Here is a 24,022-nt window from a genome sequence, read left to right as displayed (position 1 = left end):
TCTAATCATACCATGGCAATGGAACACTGCCCGGGGAGGGGGGAAGAGGGGAAGAGGGGAAGAGAAGGTGGTGTCCATTCTTGCCGATTGTCTGCTATAAGGAGTTATTCTATAAATTGTAGAAACAAACTACAGGAGCTAGTTAACGCTCAAGAGGACTCAGTGCTGGAGTAACTCAGCTGGTCAGGCAGGTGACATCTTGGGTCCAGACCCTCATTTCGGGTTAGGACCCTGCTTCAGATTGAAGAAGGGTCATGGCCCAAATCGCCACCTATGAGACTGAAGAAGGGTCCTAACCCAAAACGTCACCTTTCCATGTTCTCCAGGGATGCTGCTTGACTGCTATTACTCCAGCACTTTGTCTTTTGTGCAATTCCTGTTTTCTACATTGGTTATTATATATTTATTTGTGTGTAATTGGATTTATGAGTCTGTTCGGGCGGCACAGTGGTGCAGCAGGTGGAGCTGCTGCCTCACAGCGCCAGAGACCCGGGCTCGATCCTGACCTTGCGTGCTGTCTGTGTGGAGTTTGCACGTTTTCCCTGTGATGGCACACGTTCCTCCCACATCCCAAAGACGTGCGTTTGTAGGTTAATTGACCTAAAATTACCCCTAGTCTGTAGGGAATGGGAAAATATTGAACGGGTGATTGATGGCCAGTCTAGACCCGGTGGGCCGAAGGACCTGGTTCCATGCTATTTTTCCAAATTAAACTAAGCTGCAGCAAGAAATAATTACGTTGTTCTTCTCTCATTACTTATGACAATGAAACACTCTTGAGTAACTGAGAGTGAATTAAAGCTTAGATTTATCTACATTTTGAAATATATTTTGTGTGGGCAGGAAGGGCAGGGTATTGGTGCAGCGAGCAGACTGTAGTGTTAATAGTGAAAGGACGTGTGGGAATGTTGTGAAGTCTGCAATCTACAAGAAGAAATATTGTTGGGATTCTTAAGGGCTTAGTGATTATCCCAGGGCTGCCTTGCAACAAGGTCCCCTCTGTGTCTGAGTAATGCAGTCTAACTGTACAAGTGTGTGCATCAGGGAGAGAGTTAGCTGCCTTCCAGGCCCTTAGCCAAGGATGGAATTCATCAATAGGACCTTTTGTTGGAGCTTAAAGCCTATGCCAAGACCTTGATTCAACGGTCTGTGACCAGACTGAGTGTACCTATTGATTAAAGCACTTTGAAGGCTTTCAGTACAGCTATCAAGGCTATAGAAGGCTATCAAGTTTGGCACAGATTCTGCAGTTTGTTAGTTTAGAGATACAGTATGGAAACAGGGTCTTCGGCCCACCAAGTCCTTGCCGACCAGCAATCACCCCGTACACTATCCTACAGCACTATCCTACACACTTGGGACAATTTACAATATTTTTTTTACTGGAGGCAATTAACCTACAAACCCTTATCTACCTGTGCATAATCCATCTCTTTTCATTCCCTGCATATCCACATACTTATCCAGAAGCCTATTAAATGCCAATATTGTATCTGCCTCCACCAACAACCTTGGCAGCGTGATCCAGGCACTCACCGCCCTCTGTGAAAAATAAGTTGCCCCACACATCTCCTTTACATTTGCTCCTTCCACCTTAAACATATGCCCTTTAGGATTTGATGTTTCCATCCATTTAAAAGACATACTGTATGGACAGGTCACGGGTACATGGGTGGGAGAGGTTTAAGAGAGATATGGGCCAACGTGGGCAAATGGGAGTAGTTTAGATGGGGTACCTTGGTTGGCATGGACAAGCTAGGAAAAAGGGCCTGTTTCTGTGCTCTAAGACTCAAATATTCTCCACAATGTAATACCTGGCCAGTAACCAACACAGCTAAAAACTAAATGTGATAAAAAGGAACTGCAGATGCTAGTTAATACCAAAGATAGACACAAGGTGCTGGAGTAACTCAGTGGGTCAAGCAGCATCTCTGGAGAAAATGGACAGGCAACATTTCGGGCCGGGTCCCTTCTTCAGATGTTTTCAAGGGTCTATTCATTTTCTCCAAAGATGCTGCCTGACCCACTGAGTTGTTTCAACATTTTGCGTCTATCTTGCAGTTAAAAACTGATGATTTGGGCAGCTTCCATCATCACTCTTTAGGTGTCCTTGACGTTGAGAGCCTAATACAGCATTGCAGCTTGTGTGTGGAGATGTAGCCACAGATACAGTCAGCAGGGGGTGGAAGTGTCCAGACTTTTTATTGATATTCTCTACAGCAATGATTCCCTCTCCCTTCCCTCCCCCCCCCCCCCCCCCCCCCCCCCCCGCAGAGTCTCCTTCAAGGATATATCAGTATGGGGAGTGTTCACCCCTTCTGATGATATCCTTTGGAAGCCCCACCCCCACACTGAACTGACAAATCTCTATAGCCAGACCACTGCTCACACTCATACATCACAGCTACTGACAGAACGCACACAATCCCAAGGAACTACAGTGAACCCACGTCACAATGGACCACAGGGGGAGGGTGGAGGGAGTTATTGCCGATTGTGCACTATAATCGAGTAAGGGATAACCGAGTAATCATTGGATAAGTATTCGAAACAAAGAACTGCAGTTGCTGGTTAATACGCAAAAGAACACAAAGTGCTGGAGTAACTCAGCGGGTCAGGCAGCATCTCTGGAGAACGTGGATGGGTGATGTTTCGGGTCGGGACAATTCTTCAGAGTCCGGTTCTGGAACTGGGCCTGGAATCCAGGTGGGTTGAGGGCCCCGGCCTGCTGGTGGCCGGGGGGAGAGGTGAGGATCGGCGGAGTGAGTGGTCGCGGCCGGAGTGCAGGTAAGGGGTCAGCGGCGGTGGCTGCAGGCACGGCCTGGAAGTGGCCAAGGAAGCTGTGTGGGCCGGCGGTGTCAGCAGTGGATCAGGCCTGGGAGTGGCCGGGCAGGGGATGTTGGGCCTGGCAGTGTAGGTCCGTAGCTACAGTATAACTACTCCGTTATACAGAGGTCTGTAAAAATGATGCTTTACTGCACTGATGAATTTTACAGTGTTGTCTCAATCCAACATCGGACATAAAGTGCCGTTTATTCAATGGGCAACCGTGGCAGTGTGGGTGATGGAAGAACTGTGTTCACGAGAGCAACAGAATCAAATATCTGGTGACTCATGATATCTCCAACATGGTCTCGGTGAATTATCCAACATTTTGGTTTGAAGATTGTAGACAGGTCTGATTCAAGAGACTTTTAGATAGGCACATGGATATGCAGGGACTGGAGGGATATGGATCACGTGCAGGCAGAGATTAGTTTAACTTGGCATCAAGTTTGGCACTGACATTAAGGGCAATGTTACTGTGCTGTACCATTCCATGTGGAAACAAAGAACTCCAAAGTGCTGGTGTAACTCAGCGGGTCAGGCAGCATCTCTGGAGATAAAGGAAAGCTGACGTTTCGGGTCGAGACCCTTCTTTCAGTCTGAAACATCATCTACCCTTTGTCTCCAGAGATGCTGCCTGACCTGTCGAGTTGCTCCCAACAATTTGTGTCTATCTTCTGCAATGTTCCATGTTCTAAATAGTATTTTGATTTTTGCTAGTAGATGATTTTTTTGTGTTTGTTTGGGTGAGGGTGACATGGCAAAGGTTTGTTCCAATGATGTTGATGTTGCATACCTAGATACCCCATCCAAGCTATTCCCATTTAGAGAGTCATAGAGTCATGTGGAAACCGTGGAAACTGGCTCTTTGCCCACACCGACCAACATGTCCCATCTATACTAGTCCCACCTGCTTGTGTTTAACCCATATCCCTCTAAACTTTTCCTATCCACGAACCTGTCTAAATGCCCAACCTCTCTCTCTATAGTTCAGGCCTTCAGGCTCTGTACCACAATACCTGAGATTGGTATTAATATGGTCACCTAGTTATTAATGTGTTGTTTAGTTTAGTGATTTAGAGATATTGTCTGGAAACAGGTCCTTTGGCCCACTGAGTCCACACTGACCATCGATCACCCATTCACATTAGGTGTGTAGGAAGGAACTGCAGATGCTGCCTTACACTGAAGATAGACACAAAACGCTGGAGTAACTCAGCAGGACAGGCAGCATCTCAGGGAAGAAGGAATGGTGACATTTTGAATCGAGACCTTTCTTCAGACTGAAGAAGGCCCTCGACCCAAAACCCTTACACATTACTTCTCCCCTGAGATGCTGCCTATCCCACTGAGTTACTACAGCGGGACAGTGTCTCCCTGCATTCTAGGGGCAATTTACAGAGGCCAAATAAACTGCAAACCCACGTTTTGGGGACCTGGGGGAGCAGCGGCTCTACCAACTGCACCATTGATTATTGTGTTGTTAATAAGTTGGTTCTTGATTCTGCTACTCTGGGTAAAAGACTGTGCATTCACCCTATCTAACCCCTTCATGATTTTATACACCTCTATAAATTCACCCCTCATCCCCCTGCGCTCCTATGAATAAAGTCCTCGCCTGCTCAACCTCTCTCTGTAGCTCAGGCCCTCTAGCCCTGTACTATAGAAGTTCGGATTTGCATTATTATGGTTAACTTGTTGTTAATGTGTTATATTAATGATTATTATATGTTATCTGTACGTCGTTGCGTAAAGCTGCAGAATGTAATAGTTCCATGGTCGGTACATATTGCGATTACACACACTCTTGACACCCCATATCTTTGCTCATAACACAAGCGTCAGACGGACGGGACTTAGGACCCAGGAGCGATTGCAATCTTGGACAGGAAGGGCAGACTGCGCAGACATCAGTGGAATGATCCTGGTACCCTCTCCCCCTCTGCACGTCCTTTCTGCAAAGATTAAACCCCTCTGGAACCTCGTCGCGTTGGGCAGAAGGGGACAAGGCATTTGCAATAGTTGCTTGAGAGCGAGAGGGGATAAATAGAAGGAAAGGCTTTTCGATGGAGCTGGAAGGTGCTTTGGGGAAACTGATTCTGTGTGAGTTTCATTCAGTCGCTCTCTGCATCTGAACCCCAGCAATTGACTGCAATGTATTTTTGTGTGCCATAATCTTACATCCGTCCTGTGCTTTATTTATTCTTCAGAGGGAAAAGCGGGGCGGGGTAGAGGACTGTGCAATTTATCGATGCACACATCAAGAGATCTCCGACTCAGACAATCTCAACCCCTCTCTCTCCATCAGCGACCATGAGCTACACACACTATCTGCTTTGTGCATTGGGTGAGTCTTTCTTTTCATTTCAATTTCTTCCACCCACCCCCCGCTTTTTTTTATTTGGAAGGGGAGGTGTTTAAAAATAAACTCAAGAAAAGTTTACGAGTCTGGGAGGGGAGGGGAGGGGAGGGGAGGGGAGAGGGAAAACAACACCATATTAAATGGCGAGAATGATTTAGAGAGAGAGGGGGATATAAAAGGTTATAATTTTATTTAAAGGAATTTCATCCCCTCACCCAAAAAAAAGTCAATTTGCCTGTACTTGGCCCATATCCTCCTAAACCCTTCCCATCCTTGTATGTGTCCAAATGACTTTTTAAATTCGCAATTGTGTCCACTTCGATAGCTTCCTCTGGCAGTTCATTCCAGATACGCACTACCCTCTGAGTGAAAAGTTGCCCTTGAGGTCCCTCTTAAATTTTCCTTCTCTCCCCCTCTCACCGTAACCCTGTGCCCCCTGGTTTTAGAATCCTTTATCCTGGGAAAACAACAATGAGCATTAACTTTATGGTGAACTCCATTAATCAGAAATGTGTGCATTTGCTAAATCTATTAATATCTCTGTAATTCCACACTTGCATCTGCATGGTTTATAGTGATGCCTGGCCTTTCTTTTATACACAACTCCCCCGTGACATTAATAATGACATTATCTTTTCTCTCTCCCTGTCTCTCATCTCTCTTTTTCTCTCCCTGCCTCTCCCTCCCTCTCCCCTCTATTCCACCCCTCTCCTCTTCCTCTATCCCCTATTTTTCTCTCCTTTCTCTCTTTCTCTCTCTCCCTCTCTCTCTTTTTATCTTCCTCTTTCTTTATCTTTCCTTCCCTCTCTGTCATCTTTCTCTCTCCCGTGTCTCAATCTCACTATCTCTCTCTCTCTCTCTCTCTCTCTCTCTCTCTCTCTCTCTCTGTCTCTGTCTCTGTCTCTGTCTCTGTCTCTCCCTCTGTCTCTCTCTCTGTCTCTGTCTCTGTCTCTGTCTCTGTCTCTGTCTCTGTCTCTGTCTCTGTCTCTGTCTCTGTCTCTCTCTCTCTGTCTCTCTCTCTGTCTCTCTCTCTCCTGGGTCGGTCAATTTCATGGCTGGATCAATAACTTGCCTTCATTTCCATGAGCTTCAGCTAGTGGTCTTCTTTTAAATGCTATCCTTTGGCATCTTGTAGTCCCCCAATGTTCAGATCATAGGGCAGAGTTAAGCTGTGTGATACCAGGAGTCTGTGACCCACTCCATAAGGTTTGCGTTGACCTAATCTTGACCTTTGAGAGCCCCCCCCCCAGCAACCCCCATGGGTCTAAGGTCTGTCTACCTTGCCCTTCACTATATTTAATGACACCACCCAGAGCCACGGTCATGGCCACAGGACCCACGGCCCATCGAGTCCACATTGTCCATCAAGAACATGTTGACATTAACCCCTCACCACTATTTTACACTTCCCACATTTCCATTGACTCACTCAGATTCTACTCCTCACAGAGACACACAGCCTGGAAACAGGCCCTTCGGCCCAACTCATCCATGCTGACGAAGGTGCCCCTCCTAATTCCATTTGCCTGCATTTAGCCCATTTCCCTCTAAACCTCAGTATCTGTGCAAATGTGATGCCTGTATTTTACCTTTCCTTTTACATCCTTGCTTCCCTCTTTAGCCACCATTTCTTTCATCTCCGTAGTAATACTCCTCTCCTTGTGGGAGTAAGCTATGTAATTAGTTACTGAACATTCATTCCCTCTTGAACACCTCTCTCTAATCTTAGCTGATTTCAACCCATCTATAAACTATTGTCTCAGTCACTGTCTCACTCTGCTGTTATAATCAAAGTTGTGACCTTAATAGATATACAGGTCCACCACCAATTATCCGGCACCCTTGGTTCCAGAGCCTTTCTGGATTATCCAGACCAACAGAGGTCGCGGCCTCCGAGAGGAGTCCAACGGTGCTGGAACGGTCTGCCTAGGCTGCTGGGGTGCCGAGATACTGGCCCGCAAAAACGGCCTTGGAAGTCGGCTATGGGAACGGTTCTGCCGGCTCTGGCCGGGCCGGAGTTCCAGTGCCCCGGCCACAGAGGGCAAATTCAACCCACCTCACCCAGCCTAGGCACCACATTTCTGGGGTGGGTGGGGATTTCAAGTGCGCTCTCCTAATTTTGTCCGGATTAAAGGAGGTGCCGGACCTCCAGTTGCTGGAAAATCAGTGGTGAACCTGTATTGTGTATCCTCGTCCAAAAACATCAATGAATCTGTGTTACTTAACATTACTAAAATTAATATCATCTTGCTCCTGTTCACTCCGTGTTAATGGGGGATAAGAATCCTGCTTACATTTAAGAAATTTGCCACACATTGGACACGCTTGCCTGTTATTCCAATCTTAAATGAAAATTAAATCCCCCTTTAAAATCACTGTGTCATTGCTTTATGCTATTTAATTTCCACTACAAGACATTCTTCATTGTTGCGATGTGGTGACTTGTACACAACCAGAGTCCTCAATTGGAGGACACAATTGAGTAACTCAGCAGGTCAGGCAGCATCTCTGGAGAACATGGATATAGCGTGGAAACAGGCCCTTCGGTCCAACTTACCCACACTGACCTACATGCCCCATCTACCTTTGCCTGCATTTGCCCCATAACCCTCTTAACCTGTCCTATCCATGTACCTGTCTAATTGCTTCTTGAACATTTTGCAATAGTCCGTGCCTCAACTACCTCCTCTGGCAGCTCATTCCATTCACCACCCTTTATGTGAAAAGTTACCCCTCAGATTCCTATAAAGTCTCTCCCCTTCACCGTAAACCTATGCCCGCTGGTTCTTGATTCCCCCACTCTGAGCAAGAGACTCTGTGCATCTACCCAATCTAATCTCATGATTTTATGCACATTTATAAGTTCACCCCTCATCCTCCTGCGCTCTGGGGAATAGAGTCCTAGCCTGTTCAACCCTTCCCTATAGCTCAGACCCTCGAGTCCCAAAAAGTTAATTTGCAAGTCGAATCGATAGTAAGGGAGGCAAATTCAATGCTATCATTTATATCAAGAGGACTGGAATGTAAAAACAAAGATGTAATGCTGAGGCTCTATAAGGCGCTGGTCAGGCCGCATTTGGAGTACTGTGAGCAAATTTGGGTCCTATACTGTGAGGAAGGATGTGCTGGCTCTGGAGAGGGTCCAGAGGAGGTTTACAAGAATGATGCCAGAAATGGGTGGGTTAGCATATGATGAGCGTTTGACAGCACTGGGCCTCTACTCGCTGGAGTTTAGAAGGTTGAGGGAGGACCTCATTGAAACCTACAGAATAATGAAAGGCATAGAAAGAGTGGATGTGGTAAGGATGTTTCCACTGGTGGGAGAATCTAGGACCAGAGGTCATAGCCTCAGAATTAAAGGGCGCTCTTTTAGAAAGGAGGTGAGGAGGAACTTCTTTAGTCAGAGGGTAGTTAATCTGTGAAACTCATTGCCACAGAGGGCTTTGGAGGTCAAGTCAGTGGATATTTTTAAGGCAGAGATAGACAAATTCTTGATTAGTGTTCAAGAAGGAACTGCAGATGCTGGAAAATCGACGATAGACAAAAGTGCTGGAGGATGCGGGTGAGGCAGCATCTATGGAGCGAAGGAAATAGGCAACGTTTCGGGCCGAAACCCTTTGCTCCATAAATGCTCCATAAAATCACCCGCTGAGTTTCTCCAGCACTTTTGTCTAAATTCTTGATTATAACGGGTGCCAAGGGTTATTGGGAGAAGGCAGGAAAATGGGATTAGGAAGCAGAGATCAGCCATGATTGAATGACGGAGTAGACTCGATGGGCCGAATGGTCTAATTCGACTCCAATAACTTGTGAACTCGTGTGAGTCCAGGCAACATCCTTGTACATTTTCTCAACACCCTTTCCAACTTGACAACATCATTCCTATAACATGGAGCCCAGAAATAAACACAATACTATAAATGCGGCCTCACCAACGTCTTATAGAACTGCAACATGACCTCCCAATTTCTATACTCAAGGATAAGTGACGTTTCAGGTTGGGACCTTTCTTCAGATGGTTCAGATCTGTGGCCTATTAACAAATCACCTATGATGCAAGGATTAGGCAATGCAAAGTAGTCCATCATTAATAACATTGAAGAAAATGCTTACCGTCATTGGTCGGGGCATTGAGTGTCAGGAAGTCATGTTGCAGTTCTATAAGACTTTCGTTAAGCCACGTCTGGAGTATTGCGTGCAGTTCTGGTTGCCCCTTGCAGGAAGGATGTGGTGGCTTTGGAGAGGGTGCAGAGGAGGTTTACCAGAATGCTGCCTGAATTAGAGAATATTAGCTGTAATGGCCAGTTGGACAAACTTGGATTGTTTCTCTGGTGATTGAGAGGAGATCTGATAGAAGTTTATAAAATGATCCGAGGCATCAAAAGGGCAGACCTTTTTCCCACGGTAGAAATGTCAAAGACTAGAGGGCATAGCTCTCAGGTGGGAGGGAGAATGTTTAAAGGAGATGTGCGGAGTAAGTTTTTACACAGAGGGTGGTGGGTGCCTGGAATGTGCTGCCAGGGGTGGTGGTGGAGGCAGATACATTAGTGACATTTAAGAGGCACATGGACATTATGGGGAGGCACAGTGACACAGTGGTAGAGCTGCTGCCTCACAGCGCTAGAGACATAGGCTCAATCCTGACTACGGATGCTGCCTGTACAGAATCTGTACGTTCTCCCTGTAACCATGTGGGTTTTCTCCAAGTGCTCCAGTTTCCTCCCACACTCCAAAGATTTGTAGGTTAATTGGCTTTTGTAAAGTGTAAATTGTCCCTAGTGTGTAGGATTTTGCTAGTGTGCGGGATGATTGTTGGTCGGCGCGGACCCGGTGGGCTAAAGGGCCATGCTGTACCAGTGAAGTCTAAAGGAGATATAGAGAATGGAGTGAGTCTATGATCAGTGTAAGGAGCGATCGTGAGAGTTTACTTGGCATTTCAGCGCTGTGTGATGATTCAGACAGCCCTGTGACTCAGGCACATCAGTGAGGAGTGAGGACATTAGTCACCAGGCTCCTTGCACCAATGGAATTATAAGCAAAGTTTTGCACTTCAAATCGACAACCACAGGGCAATTATAGAATGCTTTTCAAAACAAAATATATTATCTCTCAACTAAACGATTTTCTGGATACAAGGAACTGCAGATGCTGGTTTACAAAACTAGTCGCAAAGTGCTGCAGTAACTCAGTGGGTCAGGCAGCATCTCTGGAGAACATGGATAGGCAACAAATTCAGGACCTTTCTTTAGACTGATTGTGGTAGGGGGAGAAAGCTGGAAAAGAGCGGCTGGGGTGGGACAAAGCCTGGCGAGTGATAGGTAGATGGGGGGGGGGGGGTAATTGGCAGATGGGTGGACAAAGGCATGAGATGAAAAAGAGACAAAATAGGTTTCCAGGCCAAACTATTATCTGATCCGAAGGTACACAAAATTGCTGGGGAAACTCAGCGGGTGCAGCAGCATCTATGGAGCGAAGGAAATAGGCGACGTTTCGGGCCGAAACCCTTCTTCAGACTGATGGGGGGTGGGGGGGGGGAAGAAGAAGGAAAAGGGGAGGAGGAGGAGGAGCCCGAGGGCGGGCGGATGGGATGGTGGGAGGAGACAGCTAGAGGGTTAAGGAAGGGGAGGAGACAGCAAGGGCTAGCAAAATTAGAATTCAATGTTAATGCCATAAGGACGCAAGGTCCCCAGACGGAATATGAGGTGCTGTTCCTCCATATTATCTGATCCGATTGGACAGCATGCAAGAACAACGTTTTTCTGTACTGTGCAGCAATAATAAAGTTTAAATTAGTTTAGGGATACAGCATGGAAACGGGATCTTCGGCCCATTGAGCCAATGCTGACCAACGTTCACCCTTCCACTGGTTCTATGTTATCCCACTTTCTCATCCATTTACAGGGTGGCACAGTGGCACAGCAGCAGCATTGCTGCCTTACACTTACAGACCCAAGTTCTATCCTGACTATAGGTGCTGTCTGTACAGAGTTTGCATATTCTCCCCGTAACCGCGTGGGTTTTCTCCAGGTGCTCCGGATTCCTCCCACACTCCAAAGACATGCAGGCTTGTAGGTTAATTGGTTTCTGTGAATTGTCCCTAGAGTGTACGATAGGACTACTGGACGAGTAATCGCTGGTTGGCATGGACTCGGTGGGCCGAAGGGCCTGTTTCCACTCTGTGTCTCTAAACTGAACTGAGTTTGCACGTTCTCTCTGTGACCGCGTGGGGAATCCCACGCGGTCACAGAGAGAATGTGCAAACTCCACACACACACAGCACCCGAAGGCGGGATGGAACTTGGGTCACTGGCGCTGTGAGGCAGCGACTCTACCCGCTGTGTAAACCTCAGCCCGTGTGTGCACTCCCGCTCCAGGCTCAATCCGCCACACGTTTTCGTGTCAGCCGGGAGGCCGCGGAGGGAGTGATGGACATCAGTGACTATGCGGCATTTGAGTCAACAGCCTGGGGATAATGGATGCATGACTTACATCTGTGCCTGCCGCTGGCTGGCCGCTCCTCAGAAAGGCTTTCGACAAAGCAGCGGGAATTCTACACGGCTAATTAACTGTCACCGTTAACAATCAAATGATCTGCCAGCTGCATTATCACTTTGGGAGGGGTTGGCTGCAACATTTTTTTAATGCGTTCTATAATTGTTCAGCGGCCATACAGTGTGGAAGCAGGCCCTTCGGCCCAACTTGGCCATGGCGACCAGCATTGCCACACACAGCTGCGGAGGCCATGTTATTTTTGTATTTTTTAAGGCAGAGATGAACAGATTCCTGATTAGAGTCACACAGTTTGGAAACAGGCCCTTCGGCCCAACTCGCCCACGTCAGCCAACATGCCCCATCTACACTAGTCCCACCTGCCTGCGTTCGGCCCATCTCCCTCTCAACCTGTCCTATCCGTGTACCTGTCTAAATGTTTCTTAAGCGTCATGACAGGTGATGATTCGAACTGGGACCTTTCTTTAGTGTGAACAAGGGTCCCAATTCAAAATGCTGCCTGACCCGCTGAGTTACTCCAGCACTTTGTGTCCTTTTTTGTAAACTAGCATCAGCACTTCCTGGTGTCTGACCAACTGCCTGACCAACTTGACCAGACCAACTTTGACCTGATCAGACAAAATTGGCTTCAGTAGTAGAAACCAAAAACTGTAGATGCTGGTTTATACTGTTAAGGGCCTGTCCCACTATGCAAGTTCACCCAATAGCTCTCCCGAGTTTAAAAAAAATCAAACTTGTGGTAAGTACTCTAAACTAAACTAAACTAAACTAGATGCTACACTTGTCGCTTTACCTCCCCCCTCGACTCCATTCAAGTACTCAAGCAGTCGTTCCAGGTGCGACAGAGGTTCACGTGCACCTCCTCCAACCTCGTCTATTGCATCCGCTGCTCTAGATGTCAGCTGATCTACATCGGTGAGACCAAGTGTAGGCTTGGCGATCGTTTCGCCGAACACCTCCGCTCGGTCCGCAACCCGATCTCCCTGTGGCTCCCTGTGGCTCAGCACCAACTCCCCCTCCCATTCCGAATCTGACCTTTCTGTCCAGGGCCTCCTCCATGGCCAGTGAGCACCACCGGAAATTGGAGGAGCAGCACCTCATATTCCGCTTGGGCAGTCTGCACTCCAGCGGCTTGAACATTGGCTTCTCCATTTTCCGGTTGCCCTTGCTGTCTCCTCCCCTTCTCAGCTCTCCCTCAGCCCTCGGGCTCCTCCTCGTCCTTTCTTCTTCCCGCCCCCCACCCTGCATCAGTCTAAAGACGGGTTTCGGCCCGAAACGTTGCCTATTTCCTTCGCTCCATAGATGCTGCCGCACCCGCTGAGTTTCTCCAGCACTTTTCTTTACCTTCGATTTTCCAGCATCTGCAGTTCCTTCTTGAACAACTAAACTAAACTGTTCAGAAGTGCCTCGATGTAGTACTGGGAACATCCATACATTCTGGGTCGGGATTTGAACACACGCGTCTATGACTCACAGACGACACAGACTCCCACTGAAGCTGAGCTGATATCAATGCTCACAAAATGCCAGAACAAAATCCTTCTTGCCAGGAATCACGTGGGACTGTGCGGCTTGGGCAGAATCATTTAGTGTGGGCAAACTTGAAAGGTCACCAAAATACTACAACTTGTTTCAATTAATTGCAGAGCAGTAATTATGTGTGGGTATTTGACAAACACCCAAGGCACGAGGCCAGTGTGGATCTCCTTGATGGGCCCTTTCTAACGGCCAGTTCAAGTTGTCCAGCTGTTGTCAAGCTGCAAAGGGTGCAGAGAAGATTAATAAATTCAAATGTTCATATACGTTATAGAATCAGAATTAGTCCATTCAGCCCACCAAGTCTACTCTGCCATTCAATCACGGCTGATCTATCTTTCCCAACCAACCCCATTCTCCTGCCTTCTCCCCATAACCCCTGAAATCCTTACTGATCAAGATTCTATCAATCTCCACCTTAAAAATATCAATTGACGGCCTCCACAGCCATCTGTGGCAATTAATTTCACAGATTCACGACCCTCTGACTAAAGAAATTCCTCCTCATCTGCTTTCTAAAGATACGTCCTTTTATTCTGGGGCTGTGGCCTCTGGTCCTAGACTCTCCCACAAGAGGAAACATCATCTCCACATCCACTCTATCCAGGCCTTTCACTATTCAGTAAGTTTCAATGAAGTACCCCCTCATCCTTCGAGTCCACGCTGACCATCGATCACCCGTTCACAGTAGTTCTACGTTAACCCAATTTCTCATCCACTCCTTACACACCAGGGGGCAATTTACAGAGGCCAATTAGCCTACAAACCCCCATGTCTTTGGGATGTGAGAGGAGACCGGAGCTCCCGGGGGAAACCCACGTGGTCACAAGGAGAAGGCGCAAACTCCATGCACACAGACAGAACTCAAGGTCAGGATCGAACCCGGGTCTCTGGCGCTGTGAGCCTGTGGCTCTACCAGCTAAGCCCATGATTTATGTGGAGTACTATCTGATTTGATTGAATAGCATGTAAAACATAGCCTTTCAGGCAACCGAACCATCTTACCAACAAATAGAGAGCAGTCCTGAGTTGCTACCTACTTCATTAGAGACACTCGGACTATCTTTGATCGGACCTTACTGGACATTATCTTGCACTAAACGTTATTCATGTTATTACGTTTATCCTGTACACTTTGGATGGCTCGATTGTCTTTCCGCTGACTGGTTAACATGCAACAAAAGCGTCATGTCGGTACACATGACAATAATAAACCTCACTCTATCTTCTTGTATATTTCCTCCACGTTTACCCAGGTTGGTTATGCTTCAATCTTGCAATTGCCAATGAGGCAGAGACACACGTACGCCCGGCTGCCCCAGGGGAAGATCTCGCCACTGTGACTTCCTTAGACTTCCCGTCGACAGAAGTGCAAAAGGATGTCTCGGGGAAAGTTGCGGATCAGTTGGACGCTGAGCTGTTAACAATGGCTGGGAGTTTTCAGGATGAATCAATCAACTCGCAGTCACTATCGTCTGGGACCTCCGATGCCCAAGAGAAGCAAGGAACGACCTCAGGTTTGTCAAAGAATCATAGAGTCACACAGCGTGGAAACAGGCCCCGCGGCCCAACTTCCCCACACCGACCAACATGTCCCAAGTACACCAGTCCCATCTTCCTACTTTTCGCCCATATCTCTCCAAACCTATCACATCCATATACCTGTCCAAATATTTCTTAAACATTGTGAAAGTACTTGCCTCAACTACCCCCTCCGGCAGCTCGTTCCATACACCCACCACCCTCTGTGTAAAAAAAGTTACTCCTCAGATTCCTATAAAATTTCCCCCCCCCCCTCAACTTAAACCTATGTCCTCTGGTTTTTGATTCCCCTACTCTGGGTAAAAGACTGTGCGTTTACCCGATATATTTTTCTCATTATTTTATAAACCTCTATAAGATCGCCCCCTCATCCTTCCGCTCTCCAAGGAATACAGACCAGCTCTCCATATAGCTTAGGACCTCAAATCCTGGCAAATCTTAAGCCCTGGTAAATCTTCTCTGCATTCTTTCCAGCTTGACAACATCTTTCCCATAACCGAATGCAATACTCTTAATGGTGCTTCACCAATGTCTTATTTAACTGTAACATGGCCTCCCAACTTCTATACTCAATACACCTTACCTGCAAGCAGAGAGAGCTGGGGGGGGGGGGGGGGGGTGTGATGGCTATTCCACAGTTTACACACATTCATACAACGTGGAACAGAACAGTGCAGGAGCAGGCCCTTCAGCCCACAATGGCCATGCCGAACATGATGCCAAGATAAACTAATCACCTCTGCCTGCAAGTGATCCATTTCCCTCCTTTATCCATTCCCTGCATAATCTAAAAGCCTCTTAAATGTCACTATTGTGTCTGCGTCCACCACCACCCAGAGCAGCGCATTCCAGGCACTCATCTCCCTCTGCATAATAAAACATGCCTCGCATATCTCCTTTAAACTTTGCCCCTCTCACCTTAAAGCTACATCCTCTAGTCTTTGACATTTCTCCTCTGGTGAAAAGGTCTATCCTAAATGTTGGGTCTGTCAACAAATAGAATCTCCTCGATTTGAATTATCTGTTAGAAAAACCCCTATTGTTTCGAGACGTAGAGTTGATACAGCACAGAATCAGGCCCTTCGGCCCAACTTGTCCATGCTGACCAAGATAGCCCCAGCTAAGCCAGTCCCATTTGCTTGCAAACCATATTTCTCCAAACCTCTCCTTTCCATGTACCTTTCCAAATGTCTATTAAATGTTGTCATTGCATTTTTATTGTTGCTATGGGTTTATAGTTTTCATGTACTTCAATCAGGTCTCTCCTCAGCCTCTAGAGAAAACGATCCAAGTCTGTCCAGCCTCTCCTTGTAGCTGTAGAAACAGAGAACTGCAGATGCTGGCTTGCAAAAAAGTCACAGAGTGCTGGAGTAACTCAGCGGGTCAGGCAGCATCTGCGGAGAACATGAACAGGTGACGTCATCAATCAATTTTCAGTTTGATGAAGGGTCTCGACCTGAAACGTCACCTATCCATGTTCTCCAGAGATGCTGCCTGACCCGTTGAGTTGCTCCAGCACATGTGTCTCTCCCAACAGCTAATAACCTATAATCCAGCCAGCATTCTGCTAAACCTCTTTTGCATCCAAACAATCTCCCTAACAATCAACAACAAAAGCTGTACTCTGATTTCTAGTTTTAGCCAACACTTGGATAATCCACTTAAAAAATAAATCTCAGCCCCTGTCTAATCCTTATCTGAGCCTCCTGTTTGTTACCATAAATATATGATGTAATCAAAGCAAACCATTGAGGGACAGAGGCATAAAAACTAATAACTGACCTACATTTATACACCGAGACCTCTGTTATGTCAGTTGCAACCCCTGGAAGCTTTTCATTCATTGCTTTGTCTAGACAAGTCTGGAGGTAAAGGACTTTATTTGGAAGAAAATTGATTGAAAGATACAGCATGGAAACAGGCCCTTCGGCCCACCGAGTCCACACTGACCATCGATCACCCATTAGAACTCGTTCTATGTTATCTCATTTTCACATCCACTCCCTATGCACGAGGGGCGATTTACAGAGGGCCAATTAACCTACAAACCTGTACGTCTTTGGGATGTGGGAGGAAAGCGGAGTACCCGGAGAAAAACCATGTTGTCACAGGGAGAACGTGCAAACTCCACACACAGACAGCACCCTAGGTCAGGATTGAACCCGGGTCTCTGGCGCTATGAGGCAGCGGCTCTACCCGCTGTGCCACTGTGACGCTGTTGTGGCTGAATTTAATAAACACCAAATAACATTGATGAACTTTTTTTGAGATTGGATATTTCAACCAATTACTGGGCAATAACAAAAAAATATCCTTGTGTATTTTTCTTTAAGATTTATCAGAACTTTTATGTTTCAGATTCTGCAGGAAGTGGAAGTAATGTTTCATCCCAGTGGATCCCAGGGTAGCACAATGGCGCAGTGATAGAGTTGCTACCCGGGTTAGATTGTGACAACGGGTGCTATCTGTACGAAGTTCGTACGTTCTCCCTGTGACCACATATGTTCTCTCCGGGTGCTCCAGTTTCCTCCCACACTCCAAAGTCATGCAGGTTTGTAGGTTAATTGACTTTGATAAATTAACCCTAGCGTGTAGGAAAGAACTACTGTAGGGGCGATGGTTGGTTAGCATGGCTAGGTGGGCCAAAGGGCCTGTTTCCGCGCTGTATCTCAAAGGTCTAAAGGATAGGGTTATAAAAGATAGATACAAAATGCTGGAGCAACTCAGCGGGTCGGGCAGCATCTCCGGAGAAAAGGAATAGGTGACGTTTTGGGTCGAGACCCTTCTTCAGGCTGAGAGTCAGGGGAGAGGGAAACTAGAGGTATGAAAAGGTAAAAAGAACAAATTAATGAAAGGTGTGAAAAGAACAAATCAAAGCTAGCACTGATGATCAATGAAAGGTGGAGCCCACAATGGTCAATTGTTGGCTGTGGAAAAGATGCTAACGAGGGGATACAAACAGTGAAACTAACTGGACGACCTGGGTGGGTGGGGGAAGAACGGAGAGAGAGCGTTACTTGAAATGAGAGAAATCAATACTTATACCGCTGGGTTGTAAGCTGCCCAAGCGAAATATGAGGTGTTGTTCCCCCAATTTGCGTGTGATCTCACTCTGACAGTGGAAGAGGCCCAGGACAGAAAGGTCAGTATGGGAATGGGAATAAAAGGCTCTGTGTAACTCTGTATTCACTGGGTGGGCAGAAGGGCCTGTTGCCTTGCTGTATGCCTCAATGAAATAAATGAGAGTTTTTAGTCACAGAACAGCGGGAACTCCCACAGAGTTCTAGTTCTGCACCGCTGATGAACAAAACACAATAAATTCAGCTCATTGCAGTCTGCAGGCACTTGCTGTTTGCAAATTGGCTATGGTTTTTTGCATCAAAGGAGTTTATTGTGTGTGGCTTCCTCGAGGGCAGGATGGGGAGAGTGTCAATTCAATGCGTGAGTGGTGCGAATGTGGAACTTGCTGAGATGCGCTTGAGGTAAGTGAAAGGAAAGATCAGAAGGTTACACAGACAGGGAGAGGCGTACTCACATCTTGCCCCCCCCGCCCCCGGCTTCACATTTCATTCCGCTTCTCTCCTTATCTAATACCCTTTTGTCTTCTTTTCTCCTCTAGCTTTTGTCCACCCATCTGCCTATCATCTTCCTCACCCCCCCTCCCCCCCCCCCCCCCCTCCCGTATCTCCGATCACTACACTATGTCTTTGGAATGCGGGAGGAAACCGGAGCATAGAAACATAGAAACATAGAAAGTAGGTGCGAGAGTAGACCACCAGGTCCGTCGAGCCCGCACCGCCATTCGCTCATGGCTGAACACTAAACAGACACACTTACCCACAAACAGTAGACACAAGACACAGAACACAAGACACTACCCTCCCCTTTATACCGCTATCACCCCTCTCCACCCCAAGAACCTCGTGATCTCCTGGGGGAGGCAAAAAACCGGATAAAAACCCAGGTCCAATTCGGGAAAAAAATCCGGGAAATTCCTCTCCGACCCCAATCCAGGCGATCGACACTTGTCCAGGAGATCACTCAGGTCTTACTATACTAACCATACCTAGGTCCATATCCCTGCCCTCTCCCCGTAGCCCCTTATCCCCTTGGCAGCTAAAAAACCATCTATTTTAGTCTTAAATATATTTAAAGTTTCTGCTTCCACTGCTCCCTGGGGCAGTGAATTCCATAAATTAACCACCCTCTGGGTGAAGAAGTTCTTCCTCATCTCAGTTTTAAAAGAGCCCCCCCTTATTCTGCAACTATGTCCTCTAGTTCTAGTTTCCCCGATCATTGGGAACATCCTCGGTGCATCCACCCGATCAAGGCCCCTCACGATCTTATATGTTTCAATGAGATCGCCTCTCATTCTTCTAAACTCCAAAGAGTAGAGTTCCAACCTACCTTTCCTCATATGTCAATCCCCTCATTGCAGGAATTAATCTTGTAAACCTTCGCTGCACTGCCTCCAGGGCTAGTACATCCTTTCTTAAGTATGGACCCCAGAACTGTACACAGTATTCCAAATGTGGTCTCACTAATACTGTGTACAGCTGCAGCAAGACCTCCGTGTTTTTATACTCAATCCCCCTAGCAATAAAGGCCAAAACTCCATTGGCCTTCCTGATTGCTTGCTGCACCTGCATACTAACTTTTAGTGATTCATGTACTAATACCCCTAGATCCCTTTGCGTTGCATTACAACGCAGCTCCTCCTCATTTAGAAAATAACTTGCCCTATCATTTTTTTTCCCAAAGTGAATGACTTCACATTTATTAGTATTAAATTTCATCTGCCAAGTTGTTGCCCACTCACCTAGCTTATCTATATCCTTTTGCAGACTCTTCCTATCCTCCTCATCCCCTACTTTTCCTCCCATTTTTGTATCGTCCGCAAATTTTGATATATTACACTTGGTTCCCTCCTCCAAATCATTTATATAAATTGTGAACAACTGGGGTCCCAGCACCGACCCTTGCGGAACCCCGCTAGTTACCGGTTGCCATCCCGAGTATGAACCATTTATCCCCACTCTCTGCTTCCTATTTGTTAGCCAATCCTCTACCCATGCTAATATATTACCCCCAATCCCATAATTTTTTATTTTTAGCAATAGTCTCTTATGTGGCACCTTGTCAAAAGCCTTTTGGAAGTCCAAGTATACCACATCCACCGGTTCCCCTTTATCCACCCGGGTTGTTACTTCCTCAAAGAATTCGAGCAGATTCGTTAAACAGGACTTCCCCTTCACAAAACCATGCTGGTTCTGTCCGATGAAGTCATGTTTATCCAAGTGCCCCGTTAGTGTTTCTTTAATAATTGTCTCTAACATTTTACCCACCACCGATGTTAGACTAACCGGTCTATAGTTACCCGCCTTCTGTTTACTTCCTTTTTTAAATATAGGTGTTACATTGGCCATTTTCCAATCCACTGGGACCGTTCCTGCCTCCAGGGAGTTTTGGAAAATTATCACCAATGCACCCACAATCCCCACCGCTATCTCCCTCAAGACCCTTGGATGTAATCCATCAGGCCCAGGGGATTTATCCTCCTTCAGTCTCATTAATTTCCCTAATACCACCTCCTTGGTGATCTTAATAGTATTTAGCTCCTCCATTCCTACCGCCCCCTGTTTATCCAGCGTTGGAATATTTTTTGTGTCTTCTATGGTGAAGACTGATACAAAATACTCGTTTAATGCCTTTGCCATTTCCATGTTCCCCACCAACAACTCTCCAGTCTCACCCTCCAATGGACCAACGTTCACCTTAGCCACCCTTTTTCTTTTTATATAGCTATAAAAACTCTTACTATTAGTTTTTATGTTGTTCGCTAAATTCCTTTCATAGTCTATTTTCCCCGTCTTAATTAATCTCTTAGTTATTTTTTGCTGACCTTTAAATGCTTCCCAATCCTCTACCCTCCCACTATCTCTGGCTACCTTATATGCCCTTGCCTTCAGCCGAATACTATCCTTTATAGTTTTACTGAGCCATGGCTGACTGTTCTTACCCTTACCCCTTTTTTTCTTCATAGGAATAAATTTTTCTTGAAGGTTATACAGTATACCCTTAAACGTACACCACTGCTCATGTACCGTCTTATTCTTGAGTCTGCTATCCCAGTCAACTTTGATCAGCTCAGTCCTCATACCTTCATAATCCCCCTTATTTAGACTAAGCACCCTAGCCTGAGTTTCAACCTGCTCCCCTTCTATTTGAATATGGAATTCGACCATATTGTGGTCACTTGTTCCCAACGAGTCCCTAACTATGACATTTTTAATTAATCCTGCTTCATTACACAGGACCAGATCCAAGATTGCCTCCCCCCTTGTCGGTTCTGTGACATACTGTTCTAGGAACCCGTCTCTAATACATTCTATAAACTCTTCCTCTAGTCTACCCTGCCCAGTTTGGTTTGCCCAATTAATATGAAAATTGAAGTCCCCCATGATTACAGCAGTTCCCTTTTTACATGCGTCAACTATTTGCAGATTTATGTTCTGACTAACAGCGTCACAGCTATTTGGAGGTCTATAAATTACACCCACTAGTGTTTTTTTCCCCTTATTATTCTCTATCTGTACCCAAGCTGTTTCACTATCCTGATCCTTCAACGCAATATCCTTCCTCTCTATTGCCGTTATTCCCTCCCTTATTAAAAGGGCCACCCCTCCTCCCTTTCTTTCCTGTCTATCTTTCCTAATTGTCGAGTACCCCTCTATATTTAACTCCCAGTCCTGATCCCCTTGCAGCCATGTCTCCGTAATGGCCACGATATCATAACTATATATACTTAATTGCACCGTTAATTCATTTATCTTATTACGAATACTCCGTGCATTTAGATAAAGCACTTTCAGATGATTTTTACTACCCTTCCTTTCCGTTTTTGCCCCTTTTACATCTAGAGCTTTATCTTCACACATTCTGTCTCCTGTCTCATTTTGACTTACCGCTTCCCCACTGATACCCTGCTCTATTTCCTCTACCCCTGCCGTTATTACCCCCCTTGATACCTCCCCCCCGCTACTTAGTTTAAAGACCTCTCTACTGCCCTAGTTATATGATTTGCCAGGACCCCAGTCCCAGCACCGTTCAGGTGAAGTCCGTCCTTACAGAACAGATCCCCCCTGTCCCTGTACTGGTGCCAGTGGCCCAAGAAACCAAACCCATTATTCCCACACCAGTCTTTGAGCCACGCATTTAGCTTTTTAATTTTACGTACCCTCGCCGATTTGGCCCGTGGCTCAGGTAGCAATCCGGAGATCAGTACCCTCGAGGTTCTGCTTTTTAATTTATTCCCTAACTGCTCAAACTCCTTCAGCAGATCCTCCTTCCTCGTCCTTCCTATGTCATTGGTCCCCACATGGACCACGACCACTGGATCCTCCCCCTCCCACTGCAAATTTCTCTCCAGCATCGCAGAGATATCCTTAACCCTAGCACCGGGTAGGCAACACAGCCTTCGGGACATGTTCTGCTGGCCGCAGAGAACCTTATCTACCCCCCGAATAATACTATCCCCTATCACTACGGCATTTCTTCTAACTCCCCCCTCTTGAATGGCCTCCTGATCCACGGTGCTGCAGCCAGGTTGCTCATCCCTCCCACAGCCCCTGATCCCGTCCTTACATTGAGTAAGAGCCTCGGTCATGCTCGTCAGGGACAAGGGCTGTGGCTCCTGCCGCATCTCCTCCTGGTTCCCCCTACCTGCCTCGCTTATGGCCACACCTTCCTTTCCTTGCTCACTGCCTACTGAATTAGTTAAACTGGTCGGTGTGACCATCCCCTGGCACAAAACATCCAGGTAATACTCCCCCTCCCTGATGTACCGCAGCGTATGAAGTTGGGTCTCCAGCTCATCAATGCGGAGCTGGAGTTCCTCTAGCCTCAAACACTTACTGCAGCTGTAGGGATCTTCTACATCAATGGTGTCGACAAATTCCCACATCTCGCAGTATTGGCACATCTCCTGACCGCCCATCTTATATAAGTAATTAACTGGTCCTATTTAAGAATCCCCTACTGTATTGATACACCCCTTATTTATATAATCCTACCTCCTATAAATGGGAAAGTACTCACCCCAGCCGTAAATTACCTACTGGTTTGGCTGTCTAGTGGTAATTCCTTCCGCTCTTCCTATCTGGTCCACTGCTCCCTTGCAGTGCGTGGCAAACCTCTTTGCCTCTGTTAGTCTCTGTTAGTCTCTCGAGTCTCTCGAGCCGCGGCTCCGTCCGTCCTCCCTCGGCGACAGCACCTGTGGCACCGCGGTCGTGACGTCCCTTCCGTTCCTGCAGAGCCTTCCTGTCCTGGGCGGAGTCTGCAGCTAACTGTGTGCTCACGTCCGGTAGGAGCATCCGGAGAAAACCCATGCGGTCACAAGGAGAAAGCACAAACTCCGTACAGACACGATCGAACCCAGGTCTCTGGCGCTGTGAGGCAGCAACTCTACCGCTGCGCCACTGTTGTTCCCACTGCTGTCATAGATGGGTCATTCACCCAGGTCTCGTCTGAGACTCGTAGTTCTCCCCTCACTCCCCACTCTCCCCCCAGATTTACTCCAGCACATTGTGTCTTCATTTGTTTGTGTGTAACCTCTCATTTCAGACGGCAAGATGATGGTTTCGCTGCTTCCGTCGGCACAAGGGCCAGGAGTCTTGCCTGGTGAACCAACAGGTCAATTTGCTTCTACGTTGGAGGCTTGGCTTTCCCTGGCTGCTAAGTCCACGGCACCAGGCTTCATGCCAACCATCTTGTCAACCAAAGCCACCTTAGCAAGACCGAGCTCTGTGCCACTTGCGTCCTCCGCCACGTTGGACCACCCGACCACCCAATCTTCTCCAGATGTGGACGAGGACCTTCTGCCCACGTTGCCTCCCACAGCACGAGTGCCAGTGGTCTACTTGGACCTTCCCACCACCGATCCCCAGCCCGCCTCTCCTTCCCACCCGCCACTACGCCATCCGAGCACGGTGGATGCCAGCGGACACACCGAGGATGGAGGCTCCGTCCTGTCGGAAGACCCCCTCTCCGGGACCCGGACAGGGGTGGGATCCACCACCCTAGATACGGACTACAGGATCACCATGGAAACGGATTCGAACGTGGAGGAAGCGGGACTCTATCCCGATGAGTTCCACGAATCCAAAAGCACCACCGGCAGAACGCAACCAGAGCAGACCATGCAGGTAACAGGGAGACATGAGGAACTGAAACTAAACTAAGGACCAA

At 47.1% G+C, this 24,022-nt stretch overlaps 1 protein-coding gene across 1 annotated transcript in view; it reads left to right on the top strand.

The window, feature by feature from the left end:
* The first annotated feature begins 4,671 nt into the window (after positions 1-4,671).
* The window catches only part of podxl2 (podocalyxin like 2), a 31,964-nt gene continuing 12,613 nt past the window's right edge, over positions 4,672-24,022 (top strand). The window contains exons 1-4 of the mRNA XM_033036983.1: positions 4,672-4,929; positions 5,037-5,173; positions 14,491-14,751; positions 23,399-23,979. Of these exons, the coding sequence (XP_032892874.1) occupies positions 5,140-5,173; positions 14,491-14,751; positions 23,399-23,979 (876 nt within the window). The 5' untranslated portion in view covers positions 4,672-4,929; positions 5,037-5,139. The remainder of the gene's footprint in view (positions 4,930-5,036; positions 5,174-14,490; positions 14,752-23,398; positions 23,980-24,022) is intronic.

Source organism: Amblyraja radiata, chromosome 18 (genome assembly GCF_010909765.2).
Source record: "Amblyraja radiata isolate CabotCenter1 chromosome 18, sAmbRad1.1.pri, whole genome shotgun sequence".
Lineage (NCBI taxonomy): Eukaryota > Metazoa > Chordata > Chondrichthyes > Rajiformes > Rajidae > Amblyraja > Amblyraja radiata.
The sequence above is the reverse complement of the archived record's forward strand: the minus strand, read 5'-3'. Positions and strand labels throughout refer to the sequence as shown.